The sequence below is a fragment of the Idiotropiscis lumnitzeri genome, chromosome 15, assembly GCF_059441095.1.
Source record: "Idiotropiscis lumnitzeri isolate Australia: NSW breed Sydney's pygmy pipehorse chromosome 15, RoL_Ilum_1.0, whole genome shotgun sequence".
NCBI lineage: Eukaryota > Metazoa > Chordata > Actinopteri > Syngnathiformes > Syngnathidae > Idiotropiscis > Idiotropiscis lumnitzeri.
Window position 1 is genome coordinate 12279761 of NC_142405.1, and position 15935 is coordinate 12295695.

General features: G+C 38.4%; 1 protein-coding gene across 3 annotated transcripts; it reads right to left on the reverse strand.

The window, feature by feature from the left end:
* Positions 1–7705: 7705 nt before the first annotated feature.
* Positions 7706–14518, reverse strand: slc2a6 (solute carrier family 2 member 6). Of its 3 annotated transcripts, none has more exons than XM_088316730.1 (9): positions 14447–14518; positions 14285–14368; positions 12476–12747; positions 11608–11704; positions 11083–11182; positions 10671–10864; positions 10305–10480; positions 9892–10139; positions 7706–8704 (listed from the first exon to the last, which is right to left on the reverse strand). In XM_088316730.1, the coding sequence occupies exons 2-9, from the start codon at positions 14363–14365 to the stop codon at positions 8379–8381; spliced, it is 1494 nt and encodes a 497-aa protein (XP_088172856.1). In that variant the 5' UTR covers positions 14366–14368; positions 14447–14518; the 3' UTR covers positions 7706–8378. The 3 variants fall into 3 exon arrangements, with proteins under 3 accessions (XP_088172856.1, XP_088172855.1, XP_088172857.1); XM_088316729.1 differs by having other exon boundaries at positions 9892–10184; positions 14447–14517; XM_088316731.1 differs by having other exon boundaries at positions 9892–10184; positions 14285–14504.
* Between the last annotated feature and the right edge of the window lie 1417 nt (positions 14519–15935).

Here is a 15935-nt window from a genome sequence, read left to right on the forward strand (position 1 = left end):
CATGCACGAGCCGTTCTTGCTAGGCGTAACTAAAAGATTTCTACTTTGTTCTTTGTCTCTAGCAGATTATTGAAGGAGTGTGTGTATGTGTCACTTACTAAAAGGGAGTAAAACCTGTTCCGCTCCTGCTGAGGTGTGCGTAACACATATGGTCTAAACCTGCAGATTTGAAGCTTTTTGGGTGCTAAAATGGGACCTCGCGGCCACAGACTAATACTCAATGACACGAGTTTACGCAACAGCTGAGAAAAAAAAAAATCCTTGAGAAAGTCGTGGCGAGTGTAAAGGAGAATTTGTTTGTGACTGTGCCTCAATAATTTTAAAGGCATGGTTGGGTTCTTAATACATTCAAGAAATGCTGATTGAATCTCAACCCAGTAGGGCTTTCAGGTCTGCAAACTCAGGTGAGTTCGTGGAGCCCAGAGTTCAAAGTAAATATGGTGAAGCTGCATTTAGCCGTTATGCTGCACACAAATGGAATAAGTTGCCAACAGAAGTGACGTCAGCCCAGAGTGTAAATGCTTTTAAATCCAGGTTAAATTTTATTTCTTTGCAAACCATATTAAGGTGCTATAAACGATTTGAAATCGTTTATTTATTTATTTTTTTTTTTTTTAAATATTTTAGAAACCCACTTTGTTTTCTTTACTTTTAATTTTTGTTTTCTGTTAATGTGTTTACATGGCAATTTTTGTAAACTCTTTTCGTTTTTATTGTTTTGCTTTGCTTTTGAAAGTTGTTAACAGCTGTGATTGTAAATGCTAGTAAGTGTTCTCTTTGCTTGTGTGAAGCAAAATGAGTTGCCTTGTGTAAGAATCGCGCTATCAACAAAAGAACAAGATCGGCATATGACGATCAAGGCCTTTCATAGCTGCCGATCACAAAAAACGATCACCTGCAGCTCGCACTTTGCAGCCTGCAGTCAACTAGAGACCAGCCCGTGTGCAGTGTCACTTCCGCTTGGTCTTTCCCTAACTGCACATTACACATCAAACCAGCGACTGAATCATAACATATAGCTTTGCATTTTCTGCACTCTCAATATGCAAAAAAGTCCTGTTTGTGTTTAACAAAGGGATGAAAGATGGAAACAAGTGCCGCAAAGAAGAGGAATAAGGATTCGTAAAAAGTCAAATTTGTATTACTTTCAATGCTTTCTCTCAAATGACGAATTTCTTTACATTGAAACAATAAAAAAAAAAAAATCAGTAGACATTTTATGTTTATTATGACAGAATTACAACAAAAGATGGCACCATACATAATATTATAAATAAATATGTCTTTGTCATTGCATGACCGATATAGGATTCTATTTGTGGCCATCCCTCTTCTAGTCTTGACTGCTTCTAAAAAGCTCCAAATTTGAGTATGTTTGACGAATCAGCTGATAACATAGATTAGCAAGTGCAACAGAGGAAAGTCACAATTTGTGGCAACTCATAAAAACCTATGAACATCCCGCAAAAATAATACTTGGTATTTCATTTCCTGAGTACAAGAAAGGAAGGTTGAAAGGCGTGGCAAATAAATTTGAAAGAGAATGAAGAGCATCTTTCCGCATAATAGTCAGGAAATAATTCTCTGTCACAGTAGGAGGGATGTTAAAATCAACCGCATAGTTGATAGATAGATTATTTTTGTTAATTCCTTATACTTATATCGAGTCAGCTGCAGAATCTATAAATTGATTGCGATCTTGTCCAGTTTTCCCCAAATATGTGAAATTGAACAATTTTATCTCCCAGCAAATGAATGGGAATCACAGGTCTGACATTAGAAATGATATAAATGTAAAATATGTAGTTACTTCTGGTTGAAAACAGAACAGCACTCTTAAGATGTCAGCAATCTTGTTTGCTGTGGGCTTTAGGTGGACCCAAACATGAGGCAGCAAGCCAAGAGGGAGTTTTCATTTGAGTCAAAGAAAGAATATGTCTGGAAGGCATGAGGAGCTGAGGACAATAATTAGTAGGCAGTCCAAAACCACCATCGCGCACCAGCGATTGGAGCGAGACAGGCAAGTTGAACACAAGGGACAGCGCACGGGTGGCACAAGAAGTAGAGAAATTGAAATTGAAAGTGAGCGCAGCTGAATTGAAATAGAATGAGAGGGACAAAAGTTAGCAACATAGTCCCAATAATTGAGTAATTGATCAAAATTTACCGTATTTTCCAGACTATAAATCGTTACTTTTTTTGCTAGATTTTGAACCATGCGGCAAATGCCACAGTGCGGCTTTTCTGTGGATTTTTCTTTCACTGGTAAGGGGGATCGATAGTTCAGAAAATACGTTAAATAAATCTTGATTTATTTTTTCTCTTGGGTCTGTTCTGTTTTAATTAGCAAAGTTGTTGCGGTGTTAAAAGGCACTGTTTTAACAATTTGTTTACGTACCTTTATGCGCATTTTCAAGGACAAAATCGTTCTGTACATGCAGTAAACAACTAATTTTTTTCAACATCGAAAACTGCAGCTTATAGCCTGGTGCGGCTTGTTTTGTTTTGTTTTTTTTCGTTTTTTTTTTTCCAAAAAGAGTCGCTGTGGAAAATACGGTAAATGTGTCACTTGTGCTAACTTTGCAATTGGAGACAAACTGTTTGGTTCTCTAAAATAAACAAGTGGCCATTGTCGCATCGCCAACCAAGTAACACTATTAACAAACAAGTTTTTGCATGAAATTTATGGATGAAGATAAAATTCACTTTCACCACTGGAGATAAAATTAATTTGACCTTCTTTAAATGTTTGAATACACATGTCCAATTGCTCAATGTTTCAATATATTTTCCACATCACGCATGAAGGTACCGAATGGAAGAATTCACAATAGGTGCTCTATTTGTGAATGGAACAATATATTTCCTGGTTCCACTAAAAACACTTTTTAATAAACTGTCCTCTTTTTCATGCTGTGCATATTTTTACTTCATGAGAACAAGACGACACCAAATAATTGATCAACAGTACCTCATTGCGAAAAAGACCTGTTGTGAATTCTGTTGGTCCGCACCTTGTTTTAAAACAACAATTTGTGCAAAATGTACTAGAAAGTTGGACAAGGATTCAAACATTTATACAGAAAGTTCAATTTAACAATCGTTAAAAAATTAATCTGAAACTGGTAGGAGTTCCACAAAGCTCTGTATTTAGTCCATTAACATCGATTCTAAAGCTAATTTGACAATGAGTGTCTTGATCTTCATGATCATGTCTTTTGGATATCATTAAGATTTTGTTTTCACTTGTCCTGGTCAGCCCCGTCTTTTATGTTGACTGATCGGCTCCCACGCTCACTTGTCTTGTCCAGGTGTTCCTCGTTGTCTCGTCAGTTTGCTTGTATTTAGTTCACTGGTTTGTTGACCGTCGTCATGTCATGTATGTTAACGTTTATGTTGACTGCATTCCTGTACTTGTTTTGTTGCTTTGAACTTTTTTTTTTTTTTTTTTAAACTTTCGTTAGTATTTTTGATAAAAGTTATAAACGATAAATTACCTCCCTTTTTTAATTTTTTAGAAAAACACATTTCATTTTGAGAATCTCCCTCTAAGCTTTCCCGCTTCCCTGTACTTGGTTTGCATTTTTTTTTAATGTAACTTTCAACATTGCCAAAATATCTTACGCTTTACCCTCTGAATTCACTTCACCATCATCTCTCCTATCGGATGTGGTGTCGGAAGTCACGGCGGTGCTTCGCCCCAAGTGAAAATGTTACAATCAAGGCAGCACCCCGCCCATATGTCAACGGGTTCAACATATTTTTGGGGAGGACCACTTCAATAAACAAAATGTCTCCTTCGTGTATCTTGCTAAATTGATTTGTTACCTTTTTTTTTTTTTTTTTTGCACCAAATCCCTTCTTAACATAAATGGAACAATATTTGTATACTTAAATACATCCTTGATAGTTTTCCCATCTTGGGATTTCCAATGCAACAGGGTGTTGAAAATAAACATAGCCATGAAATACAAGGGGAAATATGTTTTTATGATAATACAGTAGGGTGATTATACCCTGATGTGATTTTCACAGTCTAAAGGCCTTCTGACGGAAACCATGACTGTAATGTGGGCCGCCATGAAAATGGATTCGACACCCTTGCCTTAGATAATTACAGCAAGCCGAACTCAATGATGTAAAATAAACACTTGGATGACCTACAATTGACGTCAATTCAAATCAGAGATTGGGACCTGAGAAAGGTGTAACTATAAAAGCATTTCTTTGTAATAACTTGGCCTGCATGTCACTGCAAAAAATGTCAAAGGTTACAGATGACTAATTTTCAACCTAATGTCGGTAAAGACAAATTCGATGTACAGGTCACCGACTCCCCTCTCAAATATTACATTTCCCTCCACATTTTTGGTGAAGATTCTTCAGCTACCACACAAAAACAAAAATGCATTTGTTCTGATCTTGTTCCGTGACTTTCCCGTGCTTCGTTTTGTTGTGCCTCCGTCATAGCATCTCTCCTATAAATACGTCGTTGGATCGTATGCCTGTTCAACCACATTTTTCAACCATTTGTCACCGGATCAGCATATACAGAACCAAGCACAAAATTTATTTCCATTTTTAAATGTTGAATGCACCGCAAACTAAAGCAGGCGGCTTTCACGGATGTATTAATATTTTGAGTAATAATATCCAATTTCACTTTATTTTCTGGAGAATTTTTCACCCGTCCAGAGAAGAGACACACATCAGCAATGGCATCCATGAAGGTAAAGGCGTGTGAGAGGGTGTTGCCTGCGCATGATGTCAAATGGGTGAGGTGGCGGTATGTGCGTGTCTGTTTCGACGGGCCTGATGGACAACATTCCTGACAATAGAGCCATCCTCACAACATTATACTGCAACTGTTGAATTGTCAAGTGTTGAAATACACACGAAGGCTGACCCTCTTTTTTTGGCTCCGTGACAAGAAAACTATGCGAGTCATACTGTCTAATAAATGCAAAAAAATTCAGTAAAGATAAAATGGAAAACAAACACTTTCAAGGAGACAAGTGGTGTTTAGCAAGTCTTCCAAATGATGAAAAATCAAAAGATGTTAATTAAATTACAAACTTGGTGAATGTTAAAGAAAATAATAAGGTGCGATTTTACATACTTAATTTAGCCTCACATTCCAGGCTGAAAAAGTGCCTCAGGGCAGTACTTTTTATCAGAAGTGGTTTAAACTGTTTACACCAAATATGTTGATGTTGATCTGCAATGCAACCTCCCCTCTGGATCCAAAAGGTGTGGTGGCAGAAGGATTGTTTATATGTGTATTTGGTTAGTCTGACTGCATGTAGTTAATGAGATGACATAGTGAGAGAGAGAACTGTGGGCACAACTATGCGAAAAAAGAAAAAGAAAAACTTACACTTACTGACACAATTTTAAAGGGGAAGTCAACCCCAAAAAATTCTTAGCAATAATATATTCTATGTAGCCACACTACCTCAATCATGGCATTCTGGTTGATATTGCATTTGTGGAATATGAGTTGAGCAGTAAAATGCACCTATTTCGGTACATCTCGGGGGCGGCCATTTTGCCGACTGAAAATGACTTCTCGGCACAGTAACAGAAAACAGGTGAGTCGTAATAGGTTGTTACCTGCGCCCAAAGCAACTGTGATGGCATTTTCAGTCGACAGAATGTGACAAAATGGCCGCCCGAGATGGCTGAAAACGAATGGATTTTGCTTTTTCTATATTTGATATTCCACAACTGCAATATTGATCAGAATGCCATGTTTAGACTAGTAAAGGCGCATAGAACATATTATTGCGAAGATTTTTTTTTTTTGGGTGGGGGGTGACTTCCCCTTTAAGTACACATGCACAATCTAGTACAACAGTTGTAATAAGAATTTTGCCTATACTGTACAAACGAAATGATATTCAATTTTCACTTCTGCGATATTATGAAAAAGCATTTAATTGTTCTTCCTGTTACAATAAGTCACTGAAATAAGTAGATGGACAAAGAAAAAGGATTTGTAGCAAATCAATAATAATTTTCGGAGCAATTAAGTGAAATAGATAGTTTCCCAGGACACAGTAGATGATGACTCATGGCACATTGTGTTAGATCACATCCTCCGCCAACACACCTGATTCAAATAAGTAGCTCATCTGCAAACTTTACAGAAGCCTGATAAGATAAGTTTTTCTCCATCTGTTTTGTTACCATTCTTATCAGTCCATTGATAATAGAAATCACTCAAGCACCCTTGTTAAAAAAAAAACTATATATATATATATTTATATATATATATATTTGTTTTGAGAACTACAGATTAATATAGTTCCGCTTAAAATTATTCCAAACCCATCGCAAATTAGATTTGTTTGCAGAGGTTACACATTTACAAAATATTCCAATGGACAAAACAACAATTTAAACAGCCTTACCCAACTCATCTTACAAGTGGCCATTATTTTTGTAAAAGTGGACAATTAACCAGATTGTTTATTCTGTTACCAAATAAATGTATAATAGAGTAATTGAAACTGGGGACGAAAATTATTTTGTTGTTGCTTACAGAATTTTGACACCAGTCGTTAGAGGTCTGAAATTTAGGAACATACGGCACACAAGGTGGGTGGAGTCACCGAAGCAAAAATAGACACTCACTCAGCTGGTATATAAACTCTGAGTGGAGAGAAAGTAGATTCTTCTTAAGACTGTATGCACTACTCACTTATATACACTTCTCTTCAGGTGACTTCCACTTAATTCTTCATCGTTATTCTCCCCTAATTTAGACTTTTCAACATCATTTGTGTCTTGATTGTTGTTTTCATTTGCATTGTTGTGAGGGTTTGGGCAAAATAATGTGCTATCTTCTGTCCATATTCTTGCACAACCACAAAGACTCTCTGGATGGATATTTGGAAGCATTAAAACCATGAAATGACAAATGACAATAATCCATTTATTGAGACTGTTAAAGTCCCTGTAGAGTGCAAATCTAAATCTGACACATGACAGAGATCATTGTTGTTAACAACCCTGCCGAACTTGAATGATCAAAAAAAAAAATCACCACAAGTTCTTGTCCCTGCTCTCAAACACTGTGGGTGTGTTTGGCTCTGGTGAAAAATCTATGCTACTTTGTGTAGTAACTTACCCTACACATTCCTATAAATATATCCACTTAGTCTTCGCTGGCCAGGATATGTCCCACTGTGTCGTTGGCGTACTATGATGCAATGAGAGGTGCTAGCCACCAACAATATTGCGAGCTAACAAGCTTTGACAGTAACAAGCCCGCCCGAAGTTTCACTCACTAGGGAATTTAAGTAATGGTGCTGAGCTGTTCTGCAAATAGTAAAAAGGATAAAAAATACAGTGTATGACTGTGTGTCATGTTGTATCGTTTGTCTACATGTTGTTGCTTCACCGTTTGTGCTCAAGCCACTGCGCCAATGCATTGTAATATGCTAGTTGGCGTTAGCATTAAGCTAGTGGACTGAAAAGCTAGGCTATGTGTTGGTTTAAATACAATACATGTAATTCATTTTGTTTAAGGTTATGTTGACAGTAAACCAGACCCAGAATCCAAAAGAAGATCCAAACTCTCTTTATAGTTTTTTTTTTTTATTCCTGTCAAAATAGCCAAGATGTTAATCATTAAATTATGCATGTCATCTCAAACACACACACACACACACACGCACCCCCCCACACCCACCCCCACACACACACACGCACACACACACACGCACACGCACACGCACGCACGCACACACGCACACATGCGCACTGGCATGCATGCATACACACAGCCGGAACGCAAACTTCTAACCAAACCAACAAGACACCACGTGACCTGTCTGCAGTAAATCAAAATAACTGGTGTCAACATATTTGTTCTCAGGACTGGCCAATCTCACGGATGTCATTATGCAAATATTTTACAATGTTTAAAACGTGTTGCTAGCTTCGTGTATGTGTGAAATCCACAAATGAGTATTAGGGCCACATTGAAACGTTGCAACAAAAAAAACATTTAAGACAATAAAGAAACTAAAAACAACTGTGCAATACTAGTTACATTAAACAGTTCATATTCGTGTGATGTGATCAAACTTTGGCTGTAAATTTGTTTGTGAAACCTATTTAAAAGTTTAAAATTTTATAAAGTTTAAAATTTTATAAAGTAACTTTATGCTCAGAGGCATGACTTTACTCTAGTTTTTTTTCTCAACGTTAGATATGCCATAATCGTAAATAATTTCTTCCTATAAAATTGTGATTTTTATTATAACTTTTTTTTTTTTTAATATTACGGTTATTACTTTCCCAAATAGTAATGATCAACCTCAGACCTGTATCAGACGTTTCAAACTCTAGACCACAAAGCTGCCGTATTGTTATGTATTAATTGCATTGGAAAGATCGTGATTAATAGTAAATCTGCGTTCCCTGAAATAGTTCTCAATTTCCTCCAGAGATCGACCCCGGGTCTCTGGGACGCACAAGGCGGTGAAGAGCAGACACACGACGCACACCACCGTGAAAAAAAAGTACGGCACGTATAGGCCGTAACTGTCTACCAGGTGAGTGAAGGCGTCTGTGAGCACAAAAGCTGTCAACCAGCTCACAGTCACGCACAGGCCCGAGGCCACGCCCCTGACAGCCAGGGGCAACACCTCTGACATTAGCAGCCACGTGATTGGCCCCCATCCCAAGGCATATCCTAGGAGACAAAGACAAAGAAAAAGAAAAGGCTGTGTCAATGCACTGAAGCACAGATGTCCTCCACGTGTGAGAATTTTAAAGCATTTTTTTTCTTTGTGTGTCTATGTCTGTGCAGATCGTCTGATCGACTTGAAGCTTGTCACACAAACCCAGCTCAATATCTTTTACAAAAACCATTTTGCCAGACAGTGGTGGTGTTATAGAAAATGTTGAAAATTGCAAAAAAAAATTGACAGGCCTTAGCCCCTCACCAACAAATCCCAGCTGATTTGAAAATTCTCAAACGTCAGCATGCTATGTTAAAAAGAAATAAAATCACCTGATGGGGATTAAATGGAATAATCCTGATAATTGCAGTTTTAAAGGGCCTAACGCCTCACCCAACAAATTAGGTTGGCTTGAAATTTCTTTTTTTTTTTTCATTTACAGCTCATATGCTGTAAAAAAACAAAAAACAAAAACAAAACGCGGCTCATGAAATTTCACCACATGGGATCTCTTTTACGGCTCATCAAAAAGCTAAACTGACTTGAAATTTCTGAAATTCTTAAAGCTTAGTATGCTAGATAAAAAAAATATGGCCTGTAAATGTTCATAAGCCTCAAGATTCCTCTATTTGAATTTGATAGACTTGACACCTCACCAAAAAGTCAGGTTGACTTGAAATCTCTCAAACATTTTAGCGTTTATTGTGTTCGACGAAAAAATATAGCCTCAATTGAAAAAAAACAAAACAGCATCACCAGATGGGATGTTGTTAAGACCGGCAAAATGGCAAACTCCAAATGATTTTGAGTTTCTCAAACATTTACAGCTCACTTTGCTCAACTAAAAAAAAGTGACCAGTGAAATTTCAAAATAAGGGGGCTCTGTTAATAAGCCTGAAAAATGCAAAGTGCTCTCCAAACATACAAGTGAACACAGCTTGACTTAAAATTCCTCAGTCATTACGCTATACTAAAACAAAACATGTCTTGCCAGATGAGTGCATTTTCCCCAAAGTATTGACTCAGAAGGACCAGTTATGACCCGACTCAAGGGAGGTGCCTCAAGAGGCTAGAGGTGCACAATGGACAGGATTTTCCGCTACGATTATTTGACTACATCGTTATACAACATGCGGTGGTGGATAGTTGATGGTGTCGTTGTAACATTGAAGCTATATAATCAAGTTGTATCACTCACCAAATATAAATACCACAACGCTGATAAGTGGAATGGGGCCGGCAGTCGTTTGCTTGCTTGCCAGCCAAGTTACGTCGTAGTGGAGGTTGCGCTCCACATATGCGGTGACGTTCGGAGGGGCGGGGCGTGGTTGGTAAGGTGAGTTGCGAGAAATCATGGTCAGGGTCAACGTGGACAGGAACATCAAAAAGCTGGACGTGTACAGCAGTGCTTTGCGCCCCGCCTTGTCCATCAAAACTGCTGCCAAGCTGACAGAAACAAGGCGAACCAATCCCACAATTGCAGCATCATACCTGACACAGTGAGCAGGGACAGGTAGTGACTAATTACCAAACAGTATGCGAAAATCTTTCATTAATTAAAGCTAATGATATGTCAGGCGCGGAATGAACAAGTCGGATGGCATTTCACACCTGGGCTCCAGCGAGACATTGCTCTGAGAAAAGATGGGCTCCAAGTAGACAAGAATGGGGCTGATGCCGGTCAGCTGCTGCAGGAAACGCATCGTCACAGAGATGAGGATTGGCCGATAGTAGACGGGCTTGGCCAGCTGCGACCATGTGACCCGGCTCTGCAGACGGATGCTGTGCTACATTGAAGAACACATGTGAGAGGTTGTGATCATGCTGAGAGTCCACAATTGATCCAATCGCAATTGTCCTCTTATTCCCATTCTGCTCACGACCTTTTGAGGGCAAATCTGCACGCCAGCTGTGAGCCAGTCCAACTATATTCTAATGAAGTGATAACTATTTCTCGTAACCTCTTTTACTTCTCACCTTGATGGCGTCCAGCTCGCTTTGTATGTCATAATCCGCTCCCCTCAGCCAGTGAAGGGCGCGCTCGGCCTGCTCCTCCCTGCCCAGGGAGAGGAGCCTTCTGGGCGAGTAGGGCATGAAGACGAGCAGCACTACCATCAGTAATGCTGGAACGCCTCCTGCCACTGCAAGCCACCGCCATGGTAACACCAGACCTGTGCATCACATGCAGAAGAGTATATACACTAATCACATGATGTTATAGGCTCTTTGTTAGAGAACGGAAGTTGTGCCAAAAGCACAGAGACATTGAGCAGTCTGAAATGTATATCCTAAACATTTTAGGTCATCTGTTGAGGTTCTGGTGCATTTTAGATTAATCCCGAAATATCACCCAAAAGCCAAATGTCCCCAACTTTATGAAAACATTTACCCAAAGCGTAGAGTGCCAGCGCTCCGAACACAGCAGTAAACTGAGGGCAGGTTCCTAGTGCTCCTCGCAGTGATTTATGAGAGATCTCTGAAATGTAAACCTGAAAAATAAATCACATGCAAAATATACAACTCACTGTGATGGGAATTCACCAGAACATTTTTTTTTGATGTGTTTGTCTTGGTATGGTAAAGCTGACGGATTTTTTAAAAGTTTTTTTGAAGCATCTTGTCCAACGTAACTGTAAACAACAGTGTGTGATCATGACGCTTATCTTCGTATCAGTCATATTTGCCGTTGCTCTATGTCAAAACATCTGTAGCAAATGACAATCTTTAAACAAACAGGCAACAACTTTTGCTGGAGTTTAGCACGTCCACCTAATATTGTGAATTGCTTAATTACGCTATAATATATATATTTATATATCTTTAATAAAATAAAAAACTAGTGCTAAGAATTGGGACAAAAGCAAAAGTTGCATAAAGGGATAAAAATGAAGACAATGTAACCATGGCAACCTACCGGAATGGACGCCGATGTCACCCCGCCGGCGACACCAGTGAGGAAGCGGCCCAAGTGGAGCATCCACAATTCCTCAGCCCCTCCCAGCAGCAGGTAACTGAAACACAGACGGGAAGATTGCATGTTGCCTTGCCTACTGAATGTTAATGAGATTTGTGTGTCTTACATTAAAATGAAGAGCAAGCAATGATTAGCAAAGGTGCTTTTATGTTTAATTTTTTGTTTGGCACTGCACCCTGGTTTTTTTCAGAATTTTAGTAACACGTGTTTTATCTGCCCAATTTTTTTTTATTTCTTATAAAAGGCTTTTAAATGTTGAATTTTAATTCTGTAAAGCACATTGAGTAACCTTGTGGATGAAGTATGAAATAAAAAAAGCTGCCTTATATTATATGTGGCGGCACATGGGCCGACTGGTTAGTATGCTTTGTTACAGCCCAAGGTGTTGGGAAATGCACTATAAAAGTAAACTAGTATTGTATTGTATCAAATGGCTAAAAAAAGGTACAATTTTTATTTTTTATTTATAAACAATAATCTAAAGTCACATCTAATTGTATTATTTAAAAAGAAGTTAACATTAATCAACCAATTATTTAATAAAATAAATGCTAACTGTCAAATGTCAAACATTTACAACAAATCAATTAACCAAATTATTAGATAAATACAAAAAAATTATTGACTCGTGAAAAACTGATAAATTAACACAACAAATAACAAGACTCTTCATAAGACAGTTTTAAGAATGTAGAAGGCCATATGTGACCTGTGGGTTGTCCTTTGTAATGAGAATTTAGTGTATTGGTTATATAATAGACTATGCAGGAGTATCTACAATTCTTTCAAAAATAGTTTAATATCTGACCCAATAGCAGAAGGGATGGCTGACAGCATAATGCTCAGCTTCCTGCCAATCAAGTCATTAAGCAGCATGGACCCGAGCCCGCCACAGGCCACGCCCAACATGAAGACTGAGCCGAACAAGGCGGCCTGGGAGGTGTCCATCCTCAGCCGTGGGTCCGCATCAGGACCCTGAAGCACTTGCAAGACTGGAGACGGATAGACCAGCGAATAGCCACAATTGAAGTTCCCTAAGACGGCCGCAAAAACAGCCAGGAACAGTTTGGATTTGTTGAACTGGAATGGAGAGAAGTAGTTGAATTAAAATATTAATGACATTAGTTATACAGCTGTTGGCGGTTTTTGCATTCCTGTCCATTGAGCCACAAAATGTTGCAATATTAACATTCACATAGTTGCTACCCTCAAAGTTAAGAACGCTTTAGAAGCCCAGCACCCAATGTCTGTCACAAACACTACACTGTAGTGTCCAAAGTCCGGCCCGGGGTCAAACTTCATCTGGCCCGAAGCCTCTGTAATAAAATTAATACATTCTGGCCCGCACATATAACAGTACTTAGGACGTTCTCTTCCTAATTGCTGTTCCTAATTTACCCACTAGAGGCAGTATCACTGCGCGAAATCACCACGGATGACCTTTACCCCCAATTTCTAAAATGGCGACAAGAAACAAAAAAAAGAAAAGTTGACTGAGAGCAATATCAGTGCGCAAACGAAGAGGTACGCATCCGATATGAAATCTTTGGCTGAAGAGTTCACACGACGCTTTTGGGATTTTGCAGCTATTGAGAAGGATATCTCTCTTTTTTCATCACCTTTCTCCGTGGACACAGACAATGTTCCAGCCCATTTACAGCTGGAGCTCATTGAGCTGCAGTGTGACGCCGAGAGCCGCAGTCGGCACCAGCAACTTTCTCTCGACAACTTTTCCCGACAGCTGGATAAAGGCAGATTTCGAGAGATTCGAGAGTTTGCTAAGAAAATGCTGAGCTTGTTTGTGTGAAAAGACATTCTCGGTTATGAACTTAAATCAGAGTCGTGTGAGGACGCGGCTCACAGACTCTCACCTGCGAGACATCTTGCGCATCAATACCTCTGCCTTTGAACCAGACCTGGCCTTTGTGCTGCAGTCCAGACCTCAGTATCACCGTCACATTCATGCAGGCAAGTCATTTGTCAATCAAATAACTCTCTGACTTAATTTTGTTTTGTTCAGTCACAAATTCAGACAAGTTGTCGGTTTTCATTCCAGAATAAAATGTTCAATCAACATTTATATTTGATGATATGTCATATATATCAAATTAGTCCTGCCCTTGTGGATAATCATTTCTGTAATTCAAAAATTCTGTGAACATTGAACTCCCATGATGATATAATTCATGTTCAAATATTATTTGCACTCAAGAGTATAATTACTTCTGTTTAAGAAAAAAAGTTAAGCAAATATTCAATTGCATGTGATATTCATGTTTCAAATGAACCAAAATACATGTTTGATGGTTTAAATGAAAATAAAAAAGCAAATGTGAAACACAGAATCGCTTGCTAAAATGTGTTTGAATATATTGTTGTTTATGTAGTGAATGTCAGCCGAGGTTGGCCCCCCCACATTTTACAACATCAAATCCGGCCCCCTTTGCAAAAAGTTTGGACATCCCTGCACTACAGCAATATGGAGCAGGTCCATTCAAAATCGGTTTAGTTTTGACGCTAATGATGAAAATGTGTCCAAAGTTTGAAAGTCTTGATTTTTTTCTACAATAAAAATTGTTGTTTTTGTAGCAGTAGTCGTGAATTTTGTATCTCTTACTGTGCCTTCTGATGTTGGCTCTCTTGGGTTTAGAAGAGGTCTTCCTTCATCCATGTCAGCACAGGAGGACTCCACAACCATCGTCTTCATGGAAGATGACAAATATGGTCAAGTGGCCAACAATTGTTTTTTCAAATCAGTCATATTTACAAAAAAAGGAACCTGTGAGATGTGTCTAGTGCAGGAATGTCCTTGAGAAGACGTTAACACAATGGCTGCTGATGAAGCGGCCAGCATGAAAGTGAAAGTGGGAAGTGTGTCACCACTGGACTTTTGGAAATGACAACCATTTGGAATATTTCTTGTGACAATTACTCGGTCATCAAACTGCCTGTGTGAGCATTACAGACCAAGGGGGAATTTATAATCTTTTAGAAATAAGAATGTTTTTCTTTTTACGTAATCATTTCTGTTGTTTGATACATCCATCTATTTTCTTTTCTTTTTTTTTTGTACAGCACTTGTTCTAAATATGGTCACATGTGAGCTGGGACCAATCCCAGCTGACTGGATGAGAGGCAGACTACACCCTGGACTGGTCACCCTCTAATCACTGTAGACAATTAGGTTGACAACAATCATCCATGCACATTTTAGAGTCTTAAATCGTGAATTATGAATGTTTTTGGAATGTATGAGGAAGCCGGAGTACGTAATCGCAATATGAGTACGGCTGGGGAGATCATGCAAACCCCACACAGGAAAGCATATTTGTTATTTTGCAATGAAAATACAAAAAACATGAAAACACACACACACACAAAGGATTTCAAGATTTTATTATATTTTGTTGAACAGAACAACGACACGTCTATCTTCATTTGCATGTTGTCAAAAAAAAGGTGTTACCTCCAAGTAAAGGAAGCATAGGTTTGTGGGATTCCTTAATGAAAACATTCAAATTGAAAGTGAAAGTAGACAATAAGTCCCGTGGTTGAATCAGAAGGAGACAAAAAGTACAGTTGCTTGGCAACTTCACAAAATCAATTTACCGCATCCATTTATTCACACATACACTCTCACGAACACATATGATGGAAAATAACTCACATGCAGTCTGGAAGAGATGTTTGTGGTTTATAGGAGGTAATCATAAAAAACACTAAAACTTGAAGGAATAAATTCAAACGGCGCACTAGAAGAACTAGAACACAGGGGGATTAATTAAAGAGGTCGACTGAAAGAACATTTAAAATCCAGAAAATTAAAGGGAAATAGCATTTTAAAAGAAGCTAACAATGACAACAAAGGATTTTCTATATATTTTTTTTTTGCTGTAAAGAAATTCAGCACTGATTACTCAAGGTCAGAGAAGAGGTCTTTGTTGTTTCAGGATTTCTTGTAAATTACTTAAAACCCATTTCCAATAGTTGGAATGTACATGTCTGTCCTTCTAGTTAAATTAGGGCACATTAAAACTAATGGCATTAAAATGTACACTCAAAAGATTCCTAATCAAATTTTGTGTTTTTAATCGTTTTATTTTCCTCATCCAGAAGTAATGTACCTTTAAATGTCATGTTTATGGTTACACAATGCACAATGACAAAAGTACGGAATCACGTCATATCTGCTCGTTAATTTAAAAAGACGCATTATCCATTGAGACTAAAGGACGTTTCTGGTCCCGCGCACTCCCGTTATGCTGCAT

What these genes read in the sequence shown, in the direction of transcription:
- slc2a6 (XM_088316731.1), bottom strand. Translation starts at nt 14,374, where the DNA reads ATGAAGACGATGGTTGTGGAGTCCTCCTGTGCTGACATGGATGAAGGA. An exon ending in GCCATCCCTTCTGCTATTGG is followed by an intron (nt 11,705 to 12,475) that starts GTCAGATATTAA and finishes TCTGTGTTTCAG; the next exon opens with TTACCTGCTGCTGGGAGGGG. An exon ending in CGTTGTGGTATTTATATTTG is followed by an intron (nt 8,705 to 9,891) that starts GTGAGTGATACA and finishes TTTGTCTCCTAG; the next exon opens with GATATGCCTTGGGATGGGGG.